At 33.2% G+C, this 20,329-nt stretch overlaps 1 protein-coding gene across 1 annotated transcript in view; it reads left to right on the top strand.

Annotated features, from left to right (window-relative positions):
• LOC145232130 (midasin-like) overlaps window positions 1-20,329 on the top strand; it is a 64,012-nt gene that overhangs the window by 31,440 nt on the left and 12,243 nt on the right. The window contains exons 43-89 of the mRNA XM_080096641.1: window positions 73-186; window positions 937-1,130; window positions 1,203-1,278; window positions 1,336-1,489; window positions 1,593-1,688; window positions 1,827-1,980; window positions 2,288-2,487; window positions 2,716-2,804; window positions 2,981-3,114; window positions 3,546-3,673; window positions 3,734-3,828; window positions 3,923-3,983; window positions 4,570-4,711; window positions 4,776-4,892; window positions 5,133-5,237; window positions 5,315-6,710; window positions 6,785-6,940; window positions 7,073-7,294; window positions 7,396-7,488; window positions 7,573-7,701; window positions 7,792-7,981; window positions 8,094-8,130; window positions 8,242-8,376; window positions 8,608-8,713; window positions 8,794-8,923; window positions 8,997-9,152; window positions 9,499-9,728; window positions 10,048-10,249; window positions 10,366-10,500; window positions 11,262-11,436; window positions 11,523-11,637; window positions 11,723-11,969; window positions 12,172-12,333; window positions 12,495-12,682; window positions 14,671-14,827; window positions 14,917-15,048; window positions 15,119-15,295; window positions 15,854-16,072; window positions 16,283-16,392; window positions 16,461-16,625; window positions 16,731-16,923; window positions 17,155-17,249; window positions 17,421-17,600; window positions 17,985-18,128; window positions 18,388-18,524; window positions 18,821-18,906; window positions 18,974-19,045. Coding sequence (XP_079952767.1) covers window positions 73-186; window positions 937-1,130; window positions 1,203-1,278; window positions 1,336-1,489; window positions 1,593-1,688; window positions 1,827-1,980; window positions 2,288-2,487; window positions 2,716-2,804; window positions 2,981-3,114; window positions 3,546-3,673; window positions 3,734-3,828; window positions 3,923-3,983; window positions 4,570-4,711; window positions 4,776-4,892; window positions 5,133-5,237; window positions 5,315-6,710; window positions 6,785-6,940; window positions 7,073-7,294; window positions 7,396-7,488; window positions 7,573-7,701; window positions 7,792-7,981; window positions 8,094-8,130; window positions 8,242-8,376; window positions 8,608-8,713; window positions 8,794-8,923; window positions 8,997-9,152; window positions 9,499-9,728; window positions 10,048-10,249; window positions 10,366-10,500; window positions 11,262-11,436; window positions 11,523-11,637; window positions 11,723-11,969; window positions 12,172-12,333; window positions 12,495-12,682; window positions 14,671-14,827; window positions 14,917-15,048; window positions 15,119-15,295; window positions 15,854-16,072; window positions 16,283-16,392; window positions 16,461-16,625; window positions 16,731-16,923; window positions 17,155-17,249; window positions 17,421-17,600; window positions 17,985-18,128; window positions 18,388-18,524; window positions 18,821-18,906; window positions 18,974-19,045 — 7,930 coding nt within the window. The remainder of the gene's footprint in view (window positions 1-72; window positions 187-936; window positions 1,131-1,202; window positions 1,279-1,335; window positions 1,490-1,592; window positions 1,689-1,826; window positions 1,981-2,287; window positions 2,488-2,715; window positions 2,805-2,980; window positions 3,115-3,545; window positions 3,674-3,733; window positions 3,829-3,922; window positions 3,984-4,569; window positions 4,712-4,775; window positions 4,893-5,132; window positions 5,238-5,314; window positions 6,711-6,784; window positions 6,941-7,072; window positions 7,295-7,395; window positions 7,489-7,572; window positions 7,702-7,791; window positions 7,982-8,093; window positions 8,131-8,241; window positions 8,377-8,607; window positions 8,714-8,793; window positions 8,924-8,996; window positions 9,153-9,498; window positions 9,729-10,047; window positions 10,250-10,365; window positions 10,501-11,261; window positions 11,437-11,522; window positions 11,638-11,722; window positions 11,970-12,171; window positions 12,334-12,494; window positions 12,683-14,670; window positions 14,828-14,916; window positions 15,049-15,118; window positions 15,296-15,853; window positions 16,073-16,282; window positions 16,393-16,460; window positions 16,626-16,730; window positions 16,924-17,154; window positions 17,250-17,420; window positions 17,601-17,984; window positions 18,129-18,387; window positions 18,525-18,820; window positions 18,907-18,973; window positions 19,046-20,329) is intronic.

Here is a 20,329-nt window from a genome sequence, read left to right as displayed (position 1 = left end):
ACTGAAAAAAAAAAATGACTCTTAATGCAACAACAATAAAAATGAATTTCTTATGTGTGACTTACTTTTTAGTTTGGAAATGTACTGATGAATCGAAGCAAGTCATATTTTCCAACGATGTTGCAATACAGATTATTGCCAAATATGCTTCATTCTGCAGAGTCTCTTGGTGCTGCATTAAATCAGGTTGGTTTATATATATTATCTTGTGTAATTTGTTCTTGCAAGGAATACTTTGTTTCATCCAGTTGTTTTTCATTTCTAACACAAGTTTGTTTAGCACTTTTAGTTAAGAAAGAGTTGTTCAAACAGTCACAGCATGGCAGAGAGATACCTACAATTGGTCTTTGTATGTTTTGACCCCATTTAACGTAAAGGAAATATTTCAAAACCAAATTGCACTATATTAATACTACTGACAATTTGAACATCATTATATGCAATTTTACTTGCAACAACAGTCAAGCTAATGGGTCAGTTGGTGAATACAGTAAATTATAAAATATGACATACAATATATTAAATGAAAATTTTCTGCAATCCACCTTTCTAGTTTATTATACCCATTGGTTTAGGCTGTATTATTATTAGTTTTTGTGGACAATTATAGATTTGTGTTGCTAAATAAAAGCAAACCACTTTGACTTTTCAAAAAGGTGAAAAAGATTGCACCCTAATAATGTTTTTATTAATTTACCTTTGTTACATATTAGTTCAGGCTTCCCTATTTTTTGGGTTTCCCATAAGCTACAAACTGTTTTCAGTTTAACACTTTATTTTACTCTCCTATTAGTCATCAATTACAGAAGTGTCTTTATTAGGTGTGATTAATTGTACACAACAATTACCTATAAAATGCATGGTTCAAACTGTATTACATATTTTTTTTCTTTCCTGTATATATGTATTAAACAATTTTGTCGACATTGTTTTAAGAACTGGCCATGCATCATTTCTGGGTCAAGCGGTTCGGGCAAAAGCAGATTGGTAAAAATGCTGGCAACGTTGTCAGGTCAAAAATTAAGAATCATGTCAACAAACAGTGCTATGGATGCTGTTGAATTATTGGGTGGTTATGAACAAGCGGATCAAACAAAAAATATTCTGACACTTCTCCATGACATAAAAAGGTAAATTGCCCATACTAAGCTTAAAAATTATATTGTCCATAGTATGCACATCAAATTTAACCTTCTCTTCAGACATATTCTTAAGTCTTGCGAGAGTTTTCTGGCAGATGTTGAATTGAATTCAATGCAATGTCAAAATCTTTTGAAGGTGACTTTATTTGTATGTAGCAATTTATTATTTGTGCTCATGTTATGTGTTGTTTAGGTTGTTGATGAGCTTGGGCTCTGCATAAACAGAGTTAATCATGTAAAAGACCAAGACCTAATTGATAATGCATTACAAACCTTGAAACGTTTACTGTCCTCACTGAAGACAACACTCCAGAATTTGGACTATTTGCAATTGGAAGTTCCAATAGGTGAGGGATTTCTCACAAATCTAAATGTGTTTTTTGTTACTGATAACAGGGCAAACACAATAGGGTAATAACTAAAAACAATATTTTTGCAAACTTGTCAAAGATCTTTTGGAAAAGTGTATTGCTGTTATATCACAAACTCAACACAAAGGAACCTATGAATGGTCTGACAGTGTTCTTGTTGAAGCTCTTAGAAATGGTAACAATTTCTTCCATTTGTTTGTTAGATTGTTATTTTAACCATGTTCATAATAATATGTGCAAACATCCTGCAATATGTAATAAATAAGTAAAAATTATTGTGTTTTTACAAGACAAGTTATTTGATGTTTCTCAGGTGATTGGTTGCTTGTTGATGATGCCAACTTTTGTCTCCCATCTGTCCTTGATCGATTAAACGCTCTTCTGGAACCTGATGGAATACTTGGCATTACCGAAAGAGGCATAATTAACGGAAAAATAACAGAAATAAAACCCCATCCCAACTTCAGGTAGACATGTTACATTTCAAAATATAACTATAATTTGTATTTTGGACAGTACCTATAGAATTGAAGCTATGTGCTCGATCTAACATTCATAATATTGTGTGATAATTTTTTTTTAAATAAAATAAATTTGGTATTACATTAAAAAACACAGTAAAGAGGCTCTGGTAACGTACATCATCAATGTACATTTTAAGAATAAATTATTTAAATGATTTTCAATCCCTTTGGCTTAGGGTAAAGGTTCTCCATGGTTTTACCTTTAAAAACATTGGTGTTTAAATAAACTAATACTTACAAAATATTTTAGATTAATTTTTGCACTTGATCCTGTTTATGGTGAACTATCGAGAGCAATGAGAAACCGATGCATTGAGATCCATTTATTAAAGTGTGGTGAAATGACTTTGGGTTCTTCAATGTTTTCTGAAACTGCCATGCTTCTTAACTCACAGTCTTTTGATTCTTCTGAAGAAAGCTTTTGTCAAAAGATGGTTGATAACATTGCAGGTAGAAGTTTTGAAGTTGTCTTATCTTCATCATGTTACGGCCATAACTATGTTAGATGCTACTTGAAAGTTTTCGTAAAACAACAATATCAAAAATTTTCAGACTAGTGATTGTATGATATTAAACAAATGTGTTTTTATTTCTGAAAATAACCCCACATAACTAAATATTGGGTAAAGTGAAAATGTTGCAGCTTTTAGATTGTTAAAACTTTTCAATTGTGTGTAGGAAATGAAGAGATTTCAGAACAATCAAGCATGTTGAAGAAAGGCAAACATTTAATGGCCTTGTACAGAAGGGGAATTGAAATTTCTCAGGTACAATTTATTTATTTGTTTTTTTTTATCAGTGAAATTCATTCAATGGCCCTGGCGTACTGTGATGAAATTCATTTAGGGTTTATAATAATACTTCCATGTAATTTTGTGTTTGTGCAGTATTAATGTTTTAAATTTGCAGTATATTTTTACTATCTTGTGTTTTATATGTTCAGCCCATGTTCCTACAAAATGCAGAATACCAAGTTCAAGTACAACTGCCAACAGTAAAAGAATTTGCCAACAACCCAATGCTTTCCATGATTTTGAGACAACTCAAGGTTTTTGACCTTTTATCAGAATTAACAAGGTGATTTATAACAAACATATATTTCAAACATTAGAAGACAACAACATAAACTGTTTTCTAGTTGTTGTTTTTTTGTACATGTTTTATGCTCAACAAACACCTAGTATTTAACAATAGAAAACTGTTAAAGGTGATGTACTAAATCAAGACGGTCTTATAAGTATTACCACATTTTTATAACCACAAACCTATGACATGAACCTATCCAGAGCTAATGGTTTACTAACTGAGATACACAGGCTCGGTATTAAGCCAAACAAAAGGCAAATCACAAGCACCCTTGTCTGCCTCAAATGCTGCACATGCAGATCTTCAACTGGCATAGCACCGAGCTTGTGTAGAACGGTTGGTAGAGCACTAGCCATGGATAAGCTTATAGGTTTAAATGCATTAAATGCAATCATTTATTCTTTTCAATGCAAATCTTGCAGAAACAGTACAGACAGTCTTCACACAGTCATATGTTGTTGTTTACAAATTCTTGCCGAAAATGCAACACCTAATGACTGGAAGATAAGATGCCATGTTTTTGAAGACTTTTTTCAGAGCAGAGTGACTGGTATGTGAATGGTTGGTTACTTCAACTTTAGGAGTCTAATCTATTTGTTTTGTTTTATAGAAAATGCTCTACATGTGGAAACATTCCAGGATTACCCAAAAATGTTTCAAAGAATGCTGGAACTTTTGTTTGCTGATGGGACATTTTGTGCTATGGTATTGTTCTATTGTAGTTGCCTTGTTTTTTTTGTTACCAAATTGTACAAAAAACGTTTTTTTCTGAAACCTGTGCTATAACTCTTTTATTTAGAAAGTATCAAAATACCTTTCCTGGGATCCACAGACAAATAACCAGCTATGTTGCAAACTTGGTAAGTATCACTTTGAACTTGGTTTCAAAATTGACATAAACAGTGTTTCATACCGGAACGGAACGTTATACCGGAACGAAATAAATAATTTTTGGCTCAAATACCGGAACGAAATACCGAAATAAAAAATATTCAAAATACCGGAACGGAACGAAATACCGTTATTTTTTATTTAGGCTATAATAAAAATTGAAGATCCTACATTTCAAATCCGTTTGACCATCATTGACAAATGTTATGAGACGTAACAACTACCGACAATAATTCTTGTGTGCAGCAACTTTCTTTCTTTTTTCGCTTAATAGTTGTAAAGACCAAAAAGAAATGTTCTTTTGTTAAGACCGAAATACCGAAAAATACCGTAATAAATTTATTTTGGTCAGACCGGAACGAAGCGAAAATATCGGTCCAGAACGAAATAACGAAATAAATAAGTTCCGTTCCGGTATGAAACACTGGACATAAATGATATGTACTGTCTTTGGAGAATATTTTGTAAGTTAAGTAACTGTTAAAAAATAAAGTTAACCTTATTGTATACTCTTAATATAAAAATTTTATGCATTTAATGGTACTTGTTTCTCAGCAATTCCTGTTCAGGACTTTTCCATGCTGCGCAGTTGCCTTCTTTCCATGGTCCAAGTAACATTAAAATTTGATGAACAGGCTAGTTTATCCTCAATTTCTATTGCTCAACCAAAAAAATCACACTCAAGAAAAAGGAAAAGGTTTCACAAAATTGTTATGACTGGTGTTGTCACATATTCAACATTGTTCCAACTGTTTTTGCAGAAATTTGGAAAACTTGACATGTTTTCAGGCTGCCCAGGCATTTTATGAGAACAAGATTTTGTTAAGTGACCTTCCTCATCCTGCGCTTGTCTCTCTTTATACACTGTATGAAAAATGGTGGGTTTCTACAGATAAAACATATTTACTTTAGCCTTGTTGAGGATTTTTCAACAAGTTTTAAAAAACTATTTAAATTAAAGAGTGTGGCTCATCTTTTTTCCTTGTAATAGTACAGTTTTATTTGGGGGCATAAACAACTCAGTTATCAAAAAGTTTTGTACGGTGTGGTACAGACTTAATAAGTTTATAACAGGAAAATGCTTTGCAAATGGTTTTATGAGCAAACATTGTTTATAGGTGTTTAATTGCCGGAGGTTTACAAAAGTTGCCCATTGATGTAAAAAGTGATGAGATGACTGTTTTATGTCAAAGAAAACTTATGGAAATTTCCTTCATATGGAGGTAGGTTTGGATTTTGTTGTAACACAATTTATTCTGAATGTCTTATAATTATAATTTCTTATTGTGCTTTTTTGTAGGTACTTTATGCAGTCAACATTTTCTCTTCCCACTTTTACATTGTATTTTGGATGTTTACAATCCTGTATAAAATCATTTGTGAATTATGTCAGTTCCAATCAACATGAAAGTCCATTTTCTGAGCTACAAAACCTCATCAGTGAAATAAATTTAGTCTTAAAATCATCAGATGCAAATGAGAAAAAATTTCAAACTAAGTTCAGAAGCTTGTTCTCGGATTGTAAACCATTTGGTACAGAGCATAATTTTTTGCTTCAAAAAGCATCAAAGCAAATAATCGGGGCGATTTTGAATGCCTGCAAAAGTGTTTTTGATCTAGAAGCAAACACAAGCTTTCATTGGAATGACATTGTAAAGTTAATAAAAACACTTTCCTGTGACCTTTCTGATTTTGAAGCAGAAAAATTATTTGAAGTTTCGAAGACATTGTGCAATACCAAAGATTTCAATGACTGTTTAAACAAGATTAAGCCCCTGTTTGAATCTCATGAAACCCCGTTGAGTATACGTACATTTGGTATTTCTACACTGGAAAGGCAAGTGTGGCCCTTGTCTGACTTTCTGCAAGTTTCAATGATGTGCTCTATGTTGAAAACTTCATCTTTCCAATTAAATCAAGTGTGTAATTCCAACCTTGAAGTTTACTCTTGTGCTACACAAGGCCTGAATTCTTCAAACAGTTTGGAGAAGCAAGTGGTGAATGTTTTAAATAACTTCTCTCCTCGAAATGAGTGTGGTGGTTCTCAAGCTAGTTTGGGCCAAGAAAATGATTATACTTTTGGATCTGCAAACTTTGTGCCACCAACCTTAACTACCTCCCTGTTTCCTCTACTTTTGGTTAGTGATTCCATGTACACCAACTCGATGAAAATACCATTTGATGCTAACATGCTTTATGACCAATCTTTGCATCAGCACACAGTATCTGTAAAAGATTTTGAAAAAAAGAAAAAACAGCTGTTAGTTGTACAGCAGATGTTATGGACTGGTGCTGCATATTTTTCAAGATTTGAGTATTCAGGCCTGCACATTGGGCCAATGTTGAATTTTTCAGTTCTGACCCTGCTGCTCAATGTTCAAAAAATATTGCACACAGTTCAGCAAACCAGTTTTTCTCAAATGATTTTTGAACAACCTGAATTTAACTCTGCATGTCAAAAGTTGGCCTTGAATAGCTTGGAGATGTTACAGAACTGTCCAGATCTCAATGACCGATTTAAAAGTGTGCTGGAGAGTATTGGGAGTTTTAAATCACTTGTGCAGCATTCTGTCTCTTGTCAGTCAAATTGGGTAAATTGTATTGGCAGACAATTCAACATTGTAACCAATTTGGTTGTCAATATATTTCATATGCTTGGACAACTGTCTTCTGCTGACTGCCCTGAGTGGGACAAAGTAAGATACAAAAAACATATTATGTTAATTTAGAGTTGATAATGATGCTTACATCATCCAACGTTAACTTTCAGCAGACAAAGTCAAACCTGGAACTAACAGAACTGACCATCATTGTTGGAAAAGCGTTTGTGCAATTAGGACTACTATGTTTAACTTTGGTGACTCCTACATGCACAATTGATCCAGTCAAAAAATTTCAGACAAAATTCGAATGCCTTAGTGATGTAGTAAGTTATAAAATATTTTTCTGTGTGGAAAATGAAAAACTGTTTTAATTTTTTTTAAATTGCCAGAAAAGTAATAATAGATCAGTTATTTGCTTGTTTGTTTCACCAAAATATTACTTTGATTAATTTTAGCACAACCGACTGAAAACAGATCTTGATGTCCGAAACCATTATCACAAAATGTTGAGGAATGTAACAATAGTGGAAAATGATGAAACACTACTCAGATTTTGCAATGATCAAAAAAACATTGAACACCCAAGAACAGAAGCAACAGTTAAATACCTCAATTTGCTAGTTGATAAATTGGACAGTTTGGGAAAGAAATGTGCTTTTCGGCCCAATGACAAAAAGGTTTGTTATGTAATGTATGTTTGCAGAAAAAAATAAAAATGTTGGTAGGAAGCAATGTAGACAATACCTTGGAATCTTTAAATGGATTATTTTTATCATAGTTTCAACAACTTCTGTCTGTCTGCAAAAGTTTTGCCTCTTCGTTTGTAAGCAGCTCAGCCATACAAAATGTTCTGGACTTGCTTGAAAAACAGGTATTGTTTGTCACAGCAGGCAATGTACATACTTTATGAAAGAAATAAAATGCTCTGTCTTATTACAAAAACATTTCCTTACAGAAGCACATGAATGTTCAAAATTCCTGTCACAAACTGGAAGCGTCATTGCGATCTTTCTGTACAAGGTTGACCCAAAATTTTCCAGAATATCCAGACATTATTGGACCAATACTGGATTCGATTAATCAGGTGTGTATCTGAATGTATGTGCCGGTGTGTGTGTGTGTGTATAGCTTTTAGTACCATTGAAAATAAAATGTTGCTTTTTTGCATGTTTAGATTATAATGGGTCTTGGTCTAGTAAGTGGATCGACAGTGATTCAACAGACACAAAATTGCTTCATTGAACAAACAGGGTTATGTGTCGAAACCTTTGTGAGCAACTTGATTTCAAACCAGAGCAACAACTGTTACCACAATCTTATTACAAAATCAATAAAAATTGAAGAAATGTCTATTCAACTGAAAGGTAATAAAAAACCATAAATTTAACACACCTCTTGTTTCGACATTGTGTTTACCCTTTAATTGTTATTACTTTTATTGTTTTATTAAACACACTTTTTGATTTCCTTTTTCAGACAAGGAATGTATGTTCTTCAAGCATCTTAACATCAAGTAAGTTTTTACCAAAAACCCTCAATAAGTAAATTGTAGCAATGTATTTAGCTATTGAATGGCCTTTGTATGATGGAGACAAATGGTGTAACAATGCATGTGTTTTTATAGGGTTTTAATCAAACTGTTACTAGACCTATTCCACCAATCTTTTTTGTACAATGATGTAACAAAGAAAAACTTGAGGACTGTTCTGCAAATGGTTGCACAACTTTGGCAAAAAGATCAGGATGCAAAGGAGAAAAAGTATACAAGGCTTTTCAAACAATGTGCTTTTAAATAAAAAGTGTTTTTGTTTTCTTTAGACTACCTTCACAATGGTGTACTGGCATTAACCCTAGTGTTTATTAATAGACCGGTTTTTAATTTGGATAGCTAAACTATTCTGCCAGACATAAATAGTCTAATTCAACGTAATTTTTTAAGCTGTGTTTGTTGTTGGTATCAATGACAGACATTTATGATTTTTTTTTTCAGTGAATCTGATAAATCATCTCTTTACAAGTACAAACCCCTGGTCCATGAAGATGACACTTTGGATGAAGATGCAGAAATTCAAACATTGTTTCCAGATTTTGATGAGGTAAAATTATTTGTGCTGTTTTTGCTTTATTTGGCTCAAATATTATTGTCAGTTTACCGCCAACACAATTAATTTTGCAGGAAATACAAGATTGTTCCAGCCAAAGTGAAAAAGCAACAGAAACTCCTCTGCTTAAACAACTGTTTGATATTACGGTTTATGTACACGGTTATGTTGTAAGAGCCTCAACCAAGTCTGATTTAAACTTGGGTAAAACATTTATGACAAAATGATAGCACAGTAATAAAAGTTGGATTTCATTTTTTTTTCTTTTTTGACACAGACTTTTCTCTTCCTTTACTTTGTACCCAACATGTTGCTTATGGTGTGATCTCAGACATGTACCCGAAGTTGCTTGGTGAACAACTTGATTATGAAATGTGGAGAAATCATATTGTTATGTTGTCTTCTCTTCAAAGCAGTTTTACTGCATCTGATGGTAAGTTTGAATTGTTAGACAATTCACCAATTAAGTCAATTTTGGCAACTAATTGGAATCAGTCATTGTTGTTCACTGACCGGTTGAGTTTGTAGCCCTATCAGTTGCCTCCTAAACTGTAGTCAATTTATAGATAATATGCAAATGTAAAATATTTAATGTTTTAGTATCAATGCTAAGCATATATATATACATGGCAAATTTTGTAAGACACATTTTTGCTACATTTAAAGTAGGTATAGCCTGGTTTTAAAAATCAAAATGGGACTTGTTTTTCTTTGTTTTTAAGCAATTTAACTAAATAAAAATTTAATAATCTGATTTACAACTGTTTTGTGTATTGCAGGTGGAAAAGTAAATGTGTATAAGGATCCGATGCCCTTAGAAGTCAGTAAATGTTTGGCAGTTCTCACTGACTTTCAAACCACAGTGACAAGCAAACTATTGTGTGCCTTCCCGGATCATCCAGTTCTTACCCAGCTTGTTGTCATAATAGAAAGAATTATATGTTTTTCTGTTAATTCTCCATTAATGAAATTTGTCCATGGTTTGGAACTTTTGCTGGAAACGGCACAGGTAGAACATATTTTGCCAAAAATTAAGAATGGTTTACCTTGTGTGGGATTTAATTTTGGACAATGCATAAACAATAATGCTTTTACTAAATTCTTCTTGTTTAATATGTATCTTTAAATCACAAAATTATTAAACTTATAACTAAAGGGAAATATCAAAATTTTCCTTAGGACCTTTGTGCTGTTTTTTTGTTGATAATACAAAAAAGTCTCCACGAACATTTATGTATTACTGTGTATCAAGACTGCTGACTTTTACTTGTTTATATTTACCAAAACTAATAAATGGGATTATTTACCTTTGTTATTAAATTCTGTAGGAATGGGAGTGCAATGCAAGCAGTGAATTTTCAATATGTTTGCACCTGGAGGCTGTCACCAACCTCATTCTTGATTGGAGAAAACTTGAGTTAAAATCTTGGAGTCATTTGTTAGATGATGCAAAATTATCTGTGTCTGATTCCACAACCAAGTGGTGGTTCTACTTATATGGACTAGTCAATGAATATTTAGAAAAGAAAGGTATATCAAAGATCACTTTAATTGTATGTAAAATGGTCTCATAAAAAATACTTTTACATAAGCCTCACTATATTTTAAAATTTTGTTAATTGAATTTACTATTCAATTTCTTTCAGATACAATGAGTGTCGTCGACATTATTACATCTGTTCAACAGTTTATTGAATCTGCCACAATAGTTGAATTTAAAGATCGCTTGCAGTTAGTCCACACATTTTACTGTGACATGAAGTTCAATGGATACAGAGCAGGTATTAAACACAAAGAAAATGTTTTCAAACTATGTATATTATGTGCTGTTTCGCAAATCAGCAAGTTTAATGACGAGTTGGTTCCCAAGTAATTTGTTATGGTGGTGGGGTAAGAAGAAGGGACATTTGAAACAGAAGTCAAAGGGATACAGTTTTGAAATACAGCCTTTTATTGCGCTTTAGCTGAGGTCACCTGAGATAAAATTTATATGCTTTACAAACGGTCACTAAACACTCCTTTGGAATGGTAAATGTACAACAACATCTAATAGTGGCAACAAGCGACACACCTTAAATTCTTTTTTGTTGGCCGAAGGACAAACTGTATTTCACCCAATCTATGTTTCCATACAGTTTGCAATAAGCTGTAAGACTTACAAAAAATTTATAGATAATGGTTGGGATTTATAATCCTAATGCGATAAAATAAAATGTGGGAATGACGAGAGTTGTCATAATGTAATTTCATTAATATGTGACACGATATGAAACTAGTTAGCTTTTCATAAATATAAAAGCTTCTGCTTTAAACCATTTGAAAAGGACATCTATTGCTACTCGCTGATTGCTGGCAGCAAGTATTTTTTTTCTTTTAACCTCATCTATATTTAACAAAAAAGTCAACCTTGGGTATTCCACTAATGAACACTTTTAGTGCTTAATTGCGGATGACCACAGCAAAACTGTGCTATTTGAAACAACTAAAAAAGTTTTTTTGTTATTAAATTATCAATCCCATTTAATTTTTGAACATTTTGCAGAACAACTTGCAACAGCTTTGAACAACATGTACAACTACTACTCACAGTTTTTATCAGCTGCTGAAGATAGGATTTTAGCATTAAGAAAACCAATTGAGAAACAATTAAACAACTTTATTAAAATTGCAAAATGGAATGATATCAATTTCTACTCAGTAAAAGAGTCAATAGCAAAGTATGATTTCATGTTGTAAAGCATTTTTAAAAATAATGCGTTTCAAGTGACCTTGGGCTTTGTAATACACTATATTTTTTTTTCAGAACCCACAAAACTTTGTTTAAGTTTGTTAAGAAATTTAAATCTCAGCTTGTGGAGCCAGTTTCCACAAATGTTCTAAAAGCACATCCAATCTCTTTCAACAACTTACAGAATAAGGTACTGTTGTTGTTGTTGTTGTTGTTTTTGCCTTCTTAGAACTTTGTTTTTTGTGATCTTGTTGACCTTTTTTGCTGTTTTGCAGGAGTCCAAAGGCACTTTGATTTGCAAACAATGGAATAGTGCTGAAGCTGTGCATGTTGATTTCAACCATGGCTTTACCCATGCTTGTAACTTTATCAGACAACTGGTAACAGATGAAAATACAGAAACTGAAATTTTGCCACGACTTTCAACAGTGGCTAAAAAACTTTCTACACATTCTTTGAATTTGAGAAAAACAGCAAAAAGTTACTATTCAGAATGTCTAATGAATATTGAAGATACTACAGGTATATTTAGCAATTATAACCTAAGAAAAAAGAAAGCTCATGGTTATGCAATACCATCCTAATCAGTTTATTAATTGCAACCATAAACTTGGTAAAAAGCAAAAAAGGTTTAGTCATTCACAAACAACTGTACCTTTTACTTGGCTGAAAGTACAGTAACGTATTTACAATTTTAATTGTGCAAAAACGTTTTCAACTTAAGGTGATATCATTGGAAACTTTGAGGTGTTGAGAAAACTTGAACCAAAAACTCCGCAATCAAATGATGAGGAGCAAAAAAAGAAGAGATTGTCTGAGGCAAAACACATTCAGTCGAGAAAGCGGAAAGCATTGGCTGACTTGTTTAAATTGCTTCGTTCACTAGGTATGCTTTTAAATAAATGTAACATATTGTCTATTCTGTGTATGTAAGCTACAACACAGAAACATTTGCTTGCAACAACTTTTTTGTGCCTGAGCTAAAAAACTGAAATGTCTGTAAGACTCTATGTCAGGATGGTTTCACATGTGGTTATTTTTGTTTAGGTGTATCTTACAGAAAAGGCCTGGTTTGGAAAAACAAAAATGTGCCAACAGAAATTATGTTGACAAGCAATGTTTTACTTGAAAATTCCAATGATCCCACAGCTTTTTGCATGTCAGCTGATGATTATTTCTACAGACTTATAGCAACATGGTCTGCCATGCATGCCACACTTCCATCTCCCAACAAGGTAATGCATTAAAGCAAGGGTGGGGAACTACTTAGTACTGGGGGCCGCACAAATTACACAAGGGCGAAATATTATTATATTTTCAAATTCCATGTAAAAATACCCTAAGCACACAAGTGGTTTTATATTTCATCGCTCCAGATTTGATTTTTTTCTTTGCTGTTACATGTTTGCAACAAACAAGGCATACAAGTTTTTTACTTATTTCGAGTTTGTCCTTTCTTTCTGGAACACCCTAGCTCTATTATACCGATCTGTCTTTTTCCCCAAGAATGTATTTTAAATAGCAATATAAGGTTCAACGCTAATAGCTCTAAAATCAATTTAAAACTAACGCCACATGGCAAATAATTTGTTGCTGCAAGGAGAGGCAATCGAGTGATTGTTACGTCACAATTTTTATAAGTTTAGCGTTATAATGGGGAGATTACCAGTAATGTCGAAGTCATTTCAAGGAAATGTTTGTACAAAAAAAAATTTTTTTTTTGACAGGGGGCCACATTAAACAGGCAATCAGGTTCCCCACCCCTGCATTAAAGCTTGATATATACATATAAACATGTGTATGCATAGGCGCCGACATTGAATTTTTTCCGGGTATGCCGTATTATATGACGTCATATAATGCCAAATATATTTTCTGCGGATGCATATGGTAAGAATGCATTAAAGTTGCAGTATATAAGCTTTACACAACGTAATTCCGCCGCCAGGCCCTTTTGCTACTGTTGCAATTTAACGACCCATTTGCCTAAATTACGGGGAGGCAAAACAATAAAGATAGAAAAGATTTAGTTCGACTGTCACCTAACATACTTTGCCATGCGTCGCAAATTACTTTAATGTTTAACATTTATCTTCTCTGTAATAACTATAACAAAAATACTTAGTTTTCACGCAACAAAGCGCACACACTTCTGGCCTAGCAATCACAATAATCATTTTTGTTCGTTTTAACGGCGCTTGTTTCGTTTACAACGTGTGGCATATTTAACGCAGTGAGTATGTGACGCATTATTAATTTTAAAGTTTAGTGTACTTTGTTTCAACGATGTTCTGACCTGCCTGAAACTTTCGACAACGTTAATTTTTGTAGGCTAAGTACCAACCTTATGTTTGTGACGTAAAATTAGGTGTTATTTGTTTTTTTTCGGTTGAAACTAGCCAGTCGTTGTTCTTGTGGTGTAGGCAGTTACAACAAAGGTTGGGCTGTATTTTTATCATTTAGTTCACAAACGGTAAACTTTTTTATCACGTGAATGTTGACAAAATACCTGGGACAGCGGCGTTTCTGCCATAGGACGGCGCCAATACCTTTGTTGTGCTATTTACAACATTTTAAATTCCAATGCTTCTCGAATACGTTTCACAACTGTAATGAATGAGAACAATTTAATGGTTGTGAGACAATAACCTCGATTGAAATCATTTGCGTATGTTACGTATTAGTCGAAACAATTTTACAAAGCAACAACGCATGACTAACGTTGGTCCGATTCTCGGGTATGCGGCATACCCGAGTTTTTCGTCCAGGTATGCCACGCATACCCGGCATACCCGTGTTCGGCACCTATGTGTGTATGTATGTATGTATATGTTAGCCGTTTTTGTTTATTTCTGCTTGATAGAATAAAATTTGTATGATGTTAGATTAAAGTAAAAAATAGCCAAAAGTTACAAATCATGCTCGATGAAATAAAGTTCATGTAAAGTGCCATCAGTATTTATATGCTAATGTGAGTCCTTTCAGCGAATTTAGAAATACCCTATAAGGAAGGGGCCCCATATTATTTTTGTTCATATCTGTATTTGTTTCTGTTTAATTGTGGTTTTGCCACCAGTTTAGTCAAGAACGGGTGCTTTGAACTTTTTTAAAACACACATGTGATAGTTAGTTATCCAAAGTTGGTCTCCAAAAATTATGTGAAATTTCAAAATAGTTACACCTACTAAAACATTTTGACAAGCATTTAACCATTGCCTTTCAGGAAATTGGAATGTCAAATCTGCAACGAATAAGTGGATTAACCAACCACCTCATGATGATAACTACTAAGCAACGAGAAACACTCAGCAACTTAAACCATGTGCAATCTTCCATAAGCAACTTCCTGCAGTCGTTTGAAAAATGCTACATAGCTGGTGGTAAAAAAAAACATTCCTATTTTTTTTGTAAAATATTGAGTGTTTAGTGATGTCTACTAACATCATGTTTTTAATGTAATTGTTTTAAGACTACACAATGTCCAACCACAGAACAACTCTGGAAAATTTGCAAAATTGCCTTCATGTTGTTTCCAACTGGTTAGAGTCAATCAAAAAGTTTAAACTAGTTGTTGAAGGATGTCCTCCAAAGGTTGAACAAGGTACTTATTTAATACATACATTTAATATTTAGCACAGCACAGAAAAAAGCAAAACGTTTTATTTTTCAAGATTCCATTTTCACCCATGAAACTACATATACATGTTACCATGGTGATGATGTCTGGACTAAAACCATGGATCTTCTTAACAATGAAATCACTTTTACCTCAAATGTTTATGGAAAGTTGTACAAGGAACTGCTTAAAATTAGTGTTTTGACAGAAAATGGCCTTAAACTGAGACATGGTACAAATAATTTTTCAAAATATTTTAAAAGTGGTGTAACTCACCCTTTTGATTTAATTTTATATCCTTATGATTTCATTTATATCAGAATTTGTACACATTTACAGTAATTAGAATAGTTTCCCTTTAAACATTTATTTTGTGTGTGCATGTTTTTTTTATTTTACTATCCAACTGGCAAGTTTATTTTCAAGTTTTGTTTGTTAGTAAGTGGGCTTATTTTTTACAATTAAACACTTAAATAAACACACAGTCTTCCTAACAGAATAAATCAGCTGTTAAATTAGATAATGTAAGACATGGGTAAAAAATCCGAGGCTGGGCTAAAAAAAAAGTATTTTGCCTAAACTAATCTGAAAATACTCTGGTTTGGTTGCAAAAGAATCCAGAATTTTATAATACAGTCCAGATACAAAAACCACTGCCAGCAACAAAATTGCAAAAGCAGCCAACGAAAATTTTAACAATATGAATAGTAACATCTTCAAAACAGTAAAAATCACGTGTGTTGTTTTCAGTCTTCAAAATATACATGGTGACAACAAAAACTGCTTTTAGGTACATTTGTATCGGAATCTTTACATCAGTTGATTCAAACCAGCATTTTGGAATTGAACAATTCTTCCTTAGTTCTTTGGGAAAAACTGACTTTTACTTTTCATCCTGACAAAACTACTGGGAATTCTTCAAACATGTTTTGTCAATCTCCTCTGTTGTTGGATGTTGCTCATGGGCGACTTGCTATTACTAAAGCAGTAAATGATCTCAAATCCAATGGTAATGGGATTTTAGTGCAAAGTATCTCAAACCTTAGCAATGGCAAACGCTACAAGGAGTTAAATTTTTGTGCAATACCTTATGGTTGCATCATTGATTGCAAAACAAAAAATGTTGTGCTAATCACCTCAATATACAAAACTGATAAAGGGTGTGACAAATATTATGGGTTACATGGATATAAAGGACAACCATATTTGTAATTTATAGATGGTGATAAAAGTCAGAAGACAAATCAAACACAATTGTTGAAACTGGCCAATCAATTAATTCACTGTATCCTCTTGGCTGTTCAAGACCTGAAAACCGCATCTATTCTGGTTTGTAAAGCGTTGATATGTCAAAAAATGTACATATTGTAAATCAAACGATTTTTAAACATTTTAAGGATGTTGAACAAGAAAAGGATATGCTTGATGATCAACTTGTCAATCATATATTTCATGAACCTGAAAAGGAAGTGTCAAATCTACACACAAATAAGGTTCATGCAAAGATGCTTCACTTTGTTGAAGCTTTAATGACTGGAGTTCACACAGACAGCAATAAACTGGTAAGAGACTTCCAACTGCTAATTTATGAGCAACAAAATATAACAATGCTCCAATTCATTCCATGTTGCCTGACTGCCCTTCAATAATAACAAAATATGTTTCAGATGGTAAAATCTGTACTGCATGTTGTCCAACCATTCATTGTGGAATACCAAGTCTTGATACAGCACGCTGTTGAAACCATCACACTTGCACATAGAACTACTACCAAATTGGCTTACATTCTATCCTCTATCTTTTCTCAACTACTAATTAAAGGTTTTTGTCCACCAGCTGACATGGAGGAAGAATTATCAGGTTTTTAAATTACCTACAAATGTGGTATAAACTTAATTGTGTCAGAATCTTAACTTTGTAGCAAAATTAGTTGTAATCCCTTCTGTGGATACTTATTTTGTTCATATGTCTGTATCTGCATTTTTTTCAATTCAAACCCTGCTGTGAAACCATAAGCTGTTTGATAGAATTAAATGAAACGTAATATTTTACTTGTTTTGTCTAACTGTTTGCTGTTTCATTTTCCGGCAGATGAGAAAGGTGAGCTAAAAGAGGTGGAGGATGCAGGAATCGGAGAAGGTCAGGGAGCTAAAGATGTCAGCGACCAAATCGAAAATGAGGAGCAGGTATACCTGCTTAGTGGATTGATTACAATTTGTTTCTGAATCAAACGTTTTTTTACATGGCTGGGATGTTTTACTAAGTTGACAAAAAAATAGGAAGAACATTACATTTATTGTCGTATTGTAAATGAATAGCTGCTGATATTTTTTTTAACATGTACTGCTGATGAATAGGTCGAAGATGCCGCTGGGGGTGAATCAAAAGGTGATGAAGATGATAATGATGATGATGACATTCCTGCAGAGGACAATGCCATTGAAATGTCAGAGGATTTTGAGGGGAAAATGCATGACCCAGATCAAGGCAAGGAAGATGACCAAGATGACAATGACGATCAAAGCAATACAGAGGAGGTTAACAAAATCTTTTATCTGCAATGTATCAATGCTATGCTTTTGGTTGACTAGAGCCCCTCTGTTAATAAATGCCAGATAGCAAATGTTCATTGACTAATTTGACTGGGATTGATTTTGGCAGAATTTAGCTACCAAACATAAATGTTAGAGGTGTTGTATTTACATCAATATTGCCGACCATTTTTTTTCTGATTTGACACAAACAGCATTATCAAGCTTTTTATAAATGTGTTTGACTTAATCCTTGTTGTTGTTGTATCTTTGTTGCAAGGCTTTACAAAAAATAATATTTTTTGATAATCTTAAATTCTGTTTGCCAGCAGATTAATTTATTTCCTGAACAACAATTAACATTTTTGTTAATATGTCTATTTCATGTAGGATATTGAAAAACAAATGGGAGATCTTGGTGATGATGCTGAAGCTGATAAGTTGGATGAACGGATGTGGGGGTCAGAAGATGAAGAAGAAGAAGATGAAAATAAAAATGGCATGCAGGAAGAAAAGGGAGCTGGAATGGATGCAGTAAGCGTTAAATTTGATACAATATACCATAAAAAGCAGTTTGAGAGTGCCTTCAGGATATTAAACTACATTTTTAGTTGTAAATGTATGTGGCTCATATGAAATTAAAGAAGTTCACAAATTAGCACCAATTTCCCAAAACGATAAGAGTAAAATAATAAGGAAAGAAAATTAAAATTCAATTTTGTTTCTGAAGTGATTTCAGGCATCGAAATGTTTTCTTTAGTTCAAGATATAAATCCATAATTGCAAAATTTAGGATCAAAGTGAGATGGCTGCTAAAGATGATCAGATTGGTGAGGACCAAGGGGAAGAGAAAAGGAAGCCAAATGATGAAGAAGAAGAGGTTGATGAGCAAAAGTTGGGCGACCAAAGTGAATTTGATCCAAACGAGCGGTACATACTCTTTTTATGTTGATTTGCTTCAGTTGAATACCACTTTTATCCCTTAACAATGTTGAAAAGAAGGTTCTAAGTTCTAGGGCACTGGTTGGCCTATCTATTATTATCATCATTGTCCTTTTTTAGCACCACAATTCTACTATCCTGTATATAGTCCTAGTTTTAGTACACTGTGTTAGCTGTACACCATTATAGAAACATATTTAGGTATTGCTTTTATTTATCCTGACCCCCCCAAAAAAAACTTTTTTATCACTTACAACAAATCCGTTTGGTTTTTGTTCCTCCAGGGATGATTTTCATGAGGAAGAATCTAAAGACGCCCCAGAAGATATGGAAATACCTGACAATGTTAATCTGGATGGAGAAGATAATGGTAAGACACAATTTACTTGGGGCCTGTGGAAAATTTTCACTCATACATTTTGAATGAACATTTTTAGATGAAGAAGGAACAGAGCAAGAACGAAATCTGGACGAAAACACTGCTATGGAGACTGAAGAAGATAATATAGGTTCTTTTATTTCTTTTTACAAAACAGTTTTTGACAAATAGGTTTTATTGTTGCCATATTAATTGTACAAATTTATTGCAGTTCTTATGTTTTTTTTATGGGTCTACTAGTGTGTACCTATAAAAGCATGATTATTTAACCTCAGTACTGATCACTCTGTGTTACCCCACAACACCAAACTTTCGCATGGTAATCTCTTAAAATGCATTATTTTAAACTTTGCTTGTGTGGGGACCCATGAGTTTTTGCCTGCATAAATAACTAAGGTTATAAAAAACGGTGCTAATAAGGACCAGGGCTGCCAAAGCTTGGGTTTTGCCCCAAGATCTTGGGTTTTTACTTGACGTCTTGGGTTCTTGGGTTTTATTTTGAAAATTATAGCAATTCTTGGGTTTTGAGTCTTATTGATGAAATAGATATATGTAAGAACTATTTTAATGAGAAAAGTTTTTCGGGTAGCTGCACTGTTTGGGCCCTTTTATCATCTCTTTTATTTTCTCTCTATTCTAGACCTTAATTCTTTCTAGATAAGTATACAGTGAAAGCAATCGTTACACTTAAAAATGCAAATAGATCAATGTTCGTTAAACATAAAAACTGTGAACCATCAAAGAAGTTTTAAAGCTTTTAAATATACTGTAGTCATTACTAATTTTATGAAAAAGAAAACAGATGATGATCATCAAACAGCCAAGAGTGAACTGGCGATTGCTGCATATTTTATTGAACATAATATTCCCTTTGCTTGCATTGACCATTTCCTGTTTGTCAAGTTGCATTTCCGGACTGTAAATTGTCAAATATTTGTCAATGAAACGAGTAAATTTCCTAATTAATTGCATTTCTAACCACATTTTGCATTCTTGGGTTTTCATTTAAATTCTTGGGTTATTTTGCTGTGAGTCTTGGGTTTTGTTGAAATTCTCATTGGCAGCCCTGATAAGGACCCATTATAAATTGAGTGTAGGGAATAAATTGTCATGCCAAAATAGGTTAGGGAGTATGTGCAATGGCAAAATGTGCTAAGCTACCCTTCTAGCCTAAAACTAGCATGACAAAACTTATATCTTTTATGTGTTTGATATTACTTGCAATGCAAAATAGTTAAAACTTTAATCTTATTACTACCCAATTTTGAATAAAGTTTGGTCGAACACTGAAAGTCACATGTGGTGCTTCATTAACAAAAGTATTCATTGAAACAAGATATAGTTTGTCTCAAGTTTTCCAATCATGGATCACAAAATGAAGCAGGCTGATTTAAATCTGTTGAGGGGAAAATAG

Source organism: Phallusia mammillata, chromosome 6 (genome assembly GCF_965637545.1).
Source record: "Phallusia mammillata chromosome 6, kaPhaMamm4.hap1.1, whole genome shotgun sequence".
Classification (NCBI taxonomy): domain Eukaryota; kingdom Metazoa; phylum Chordata; class Ascidiacea; order Phlebobranchia; family Ascidiidae; genus Phallusia; species Phallusia mammillata.
Note: the sequence above shows the minus strand (reverse complement) of the source record. Positions and strands in the feature narration are given on the sequence as shown.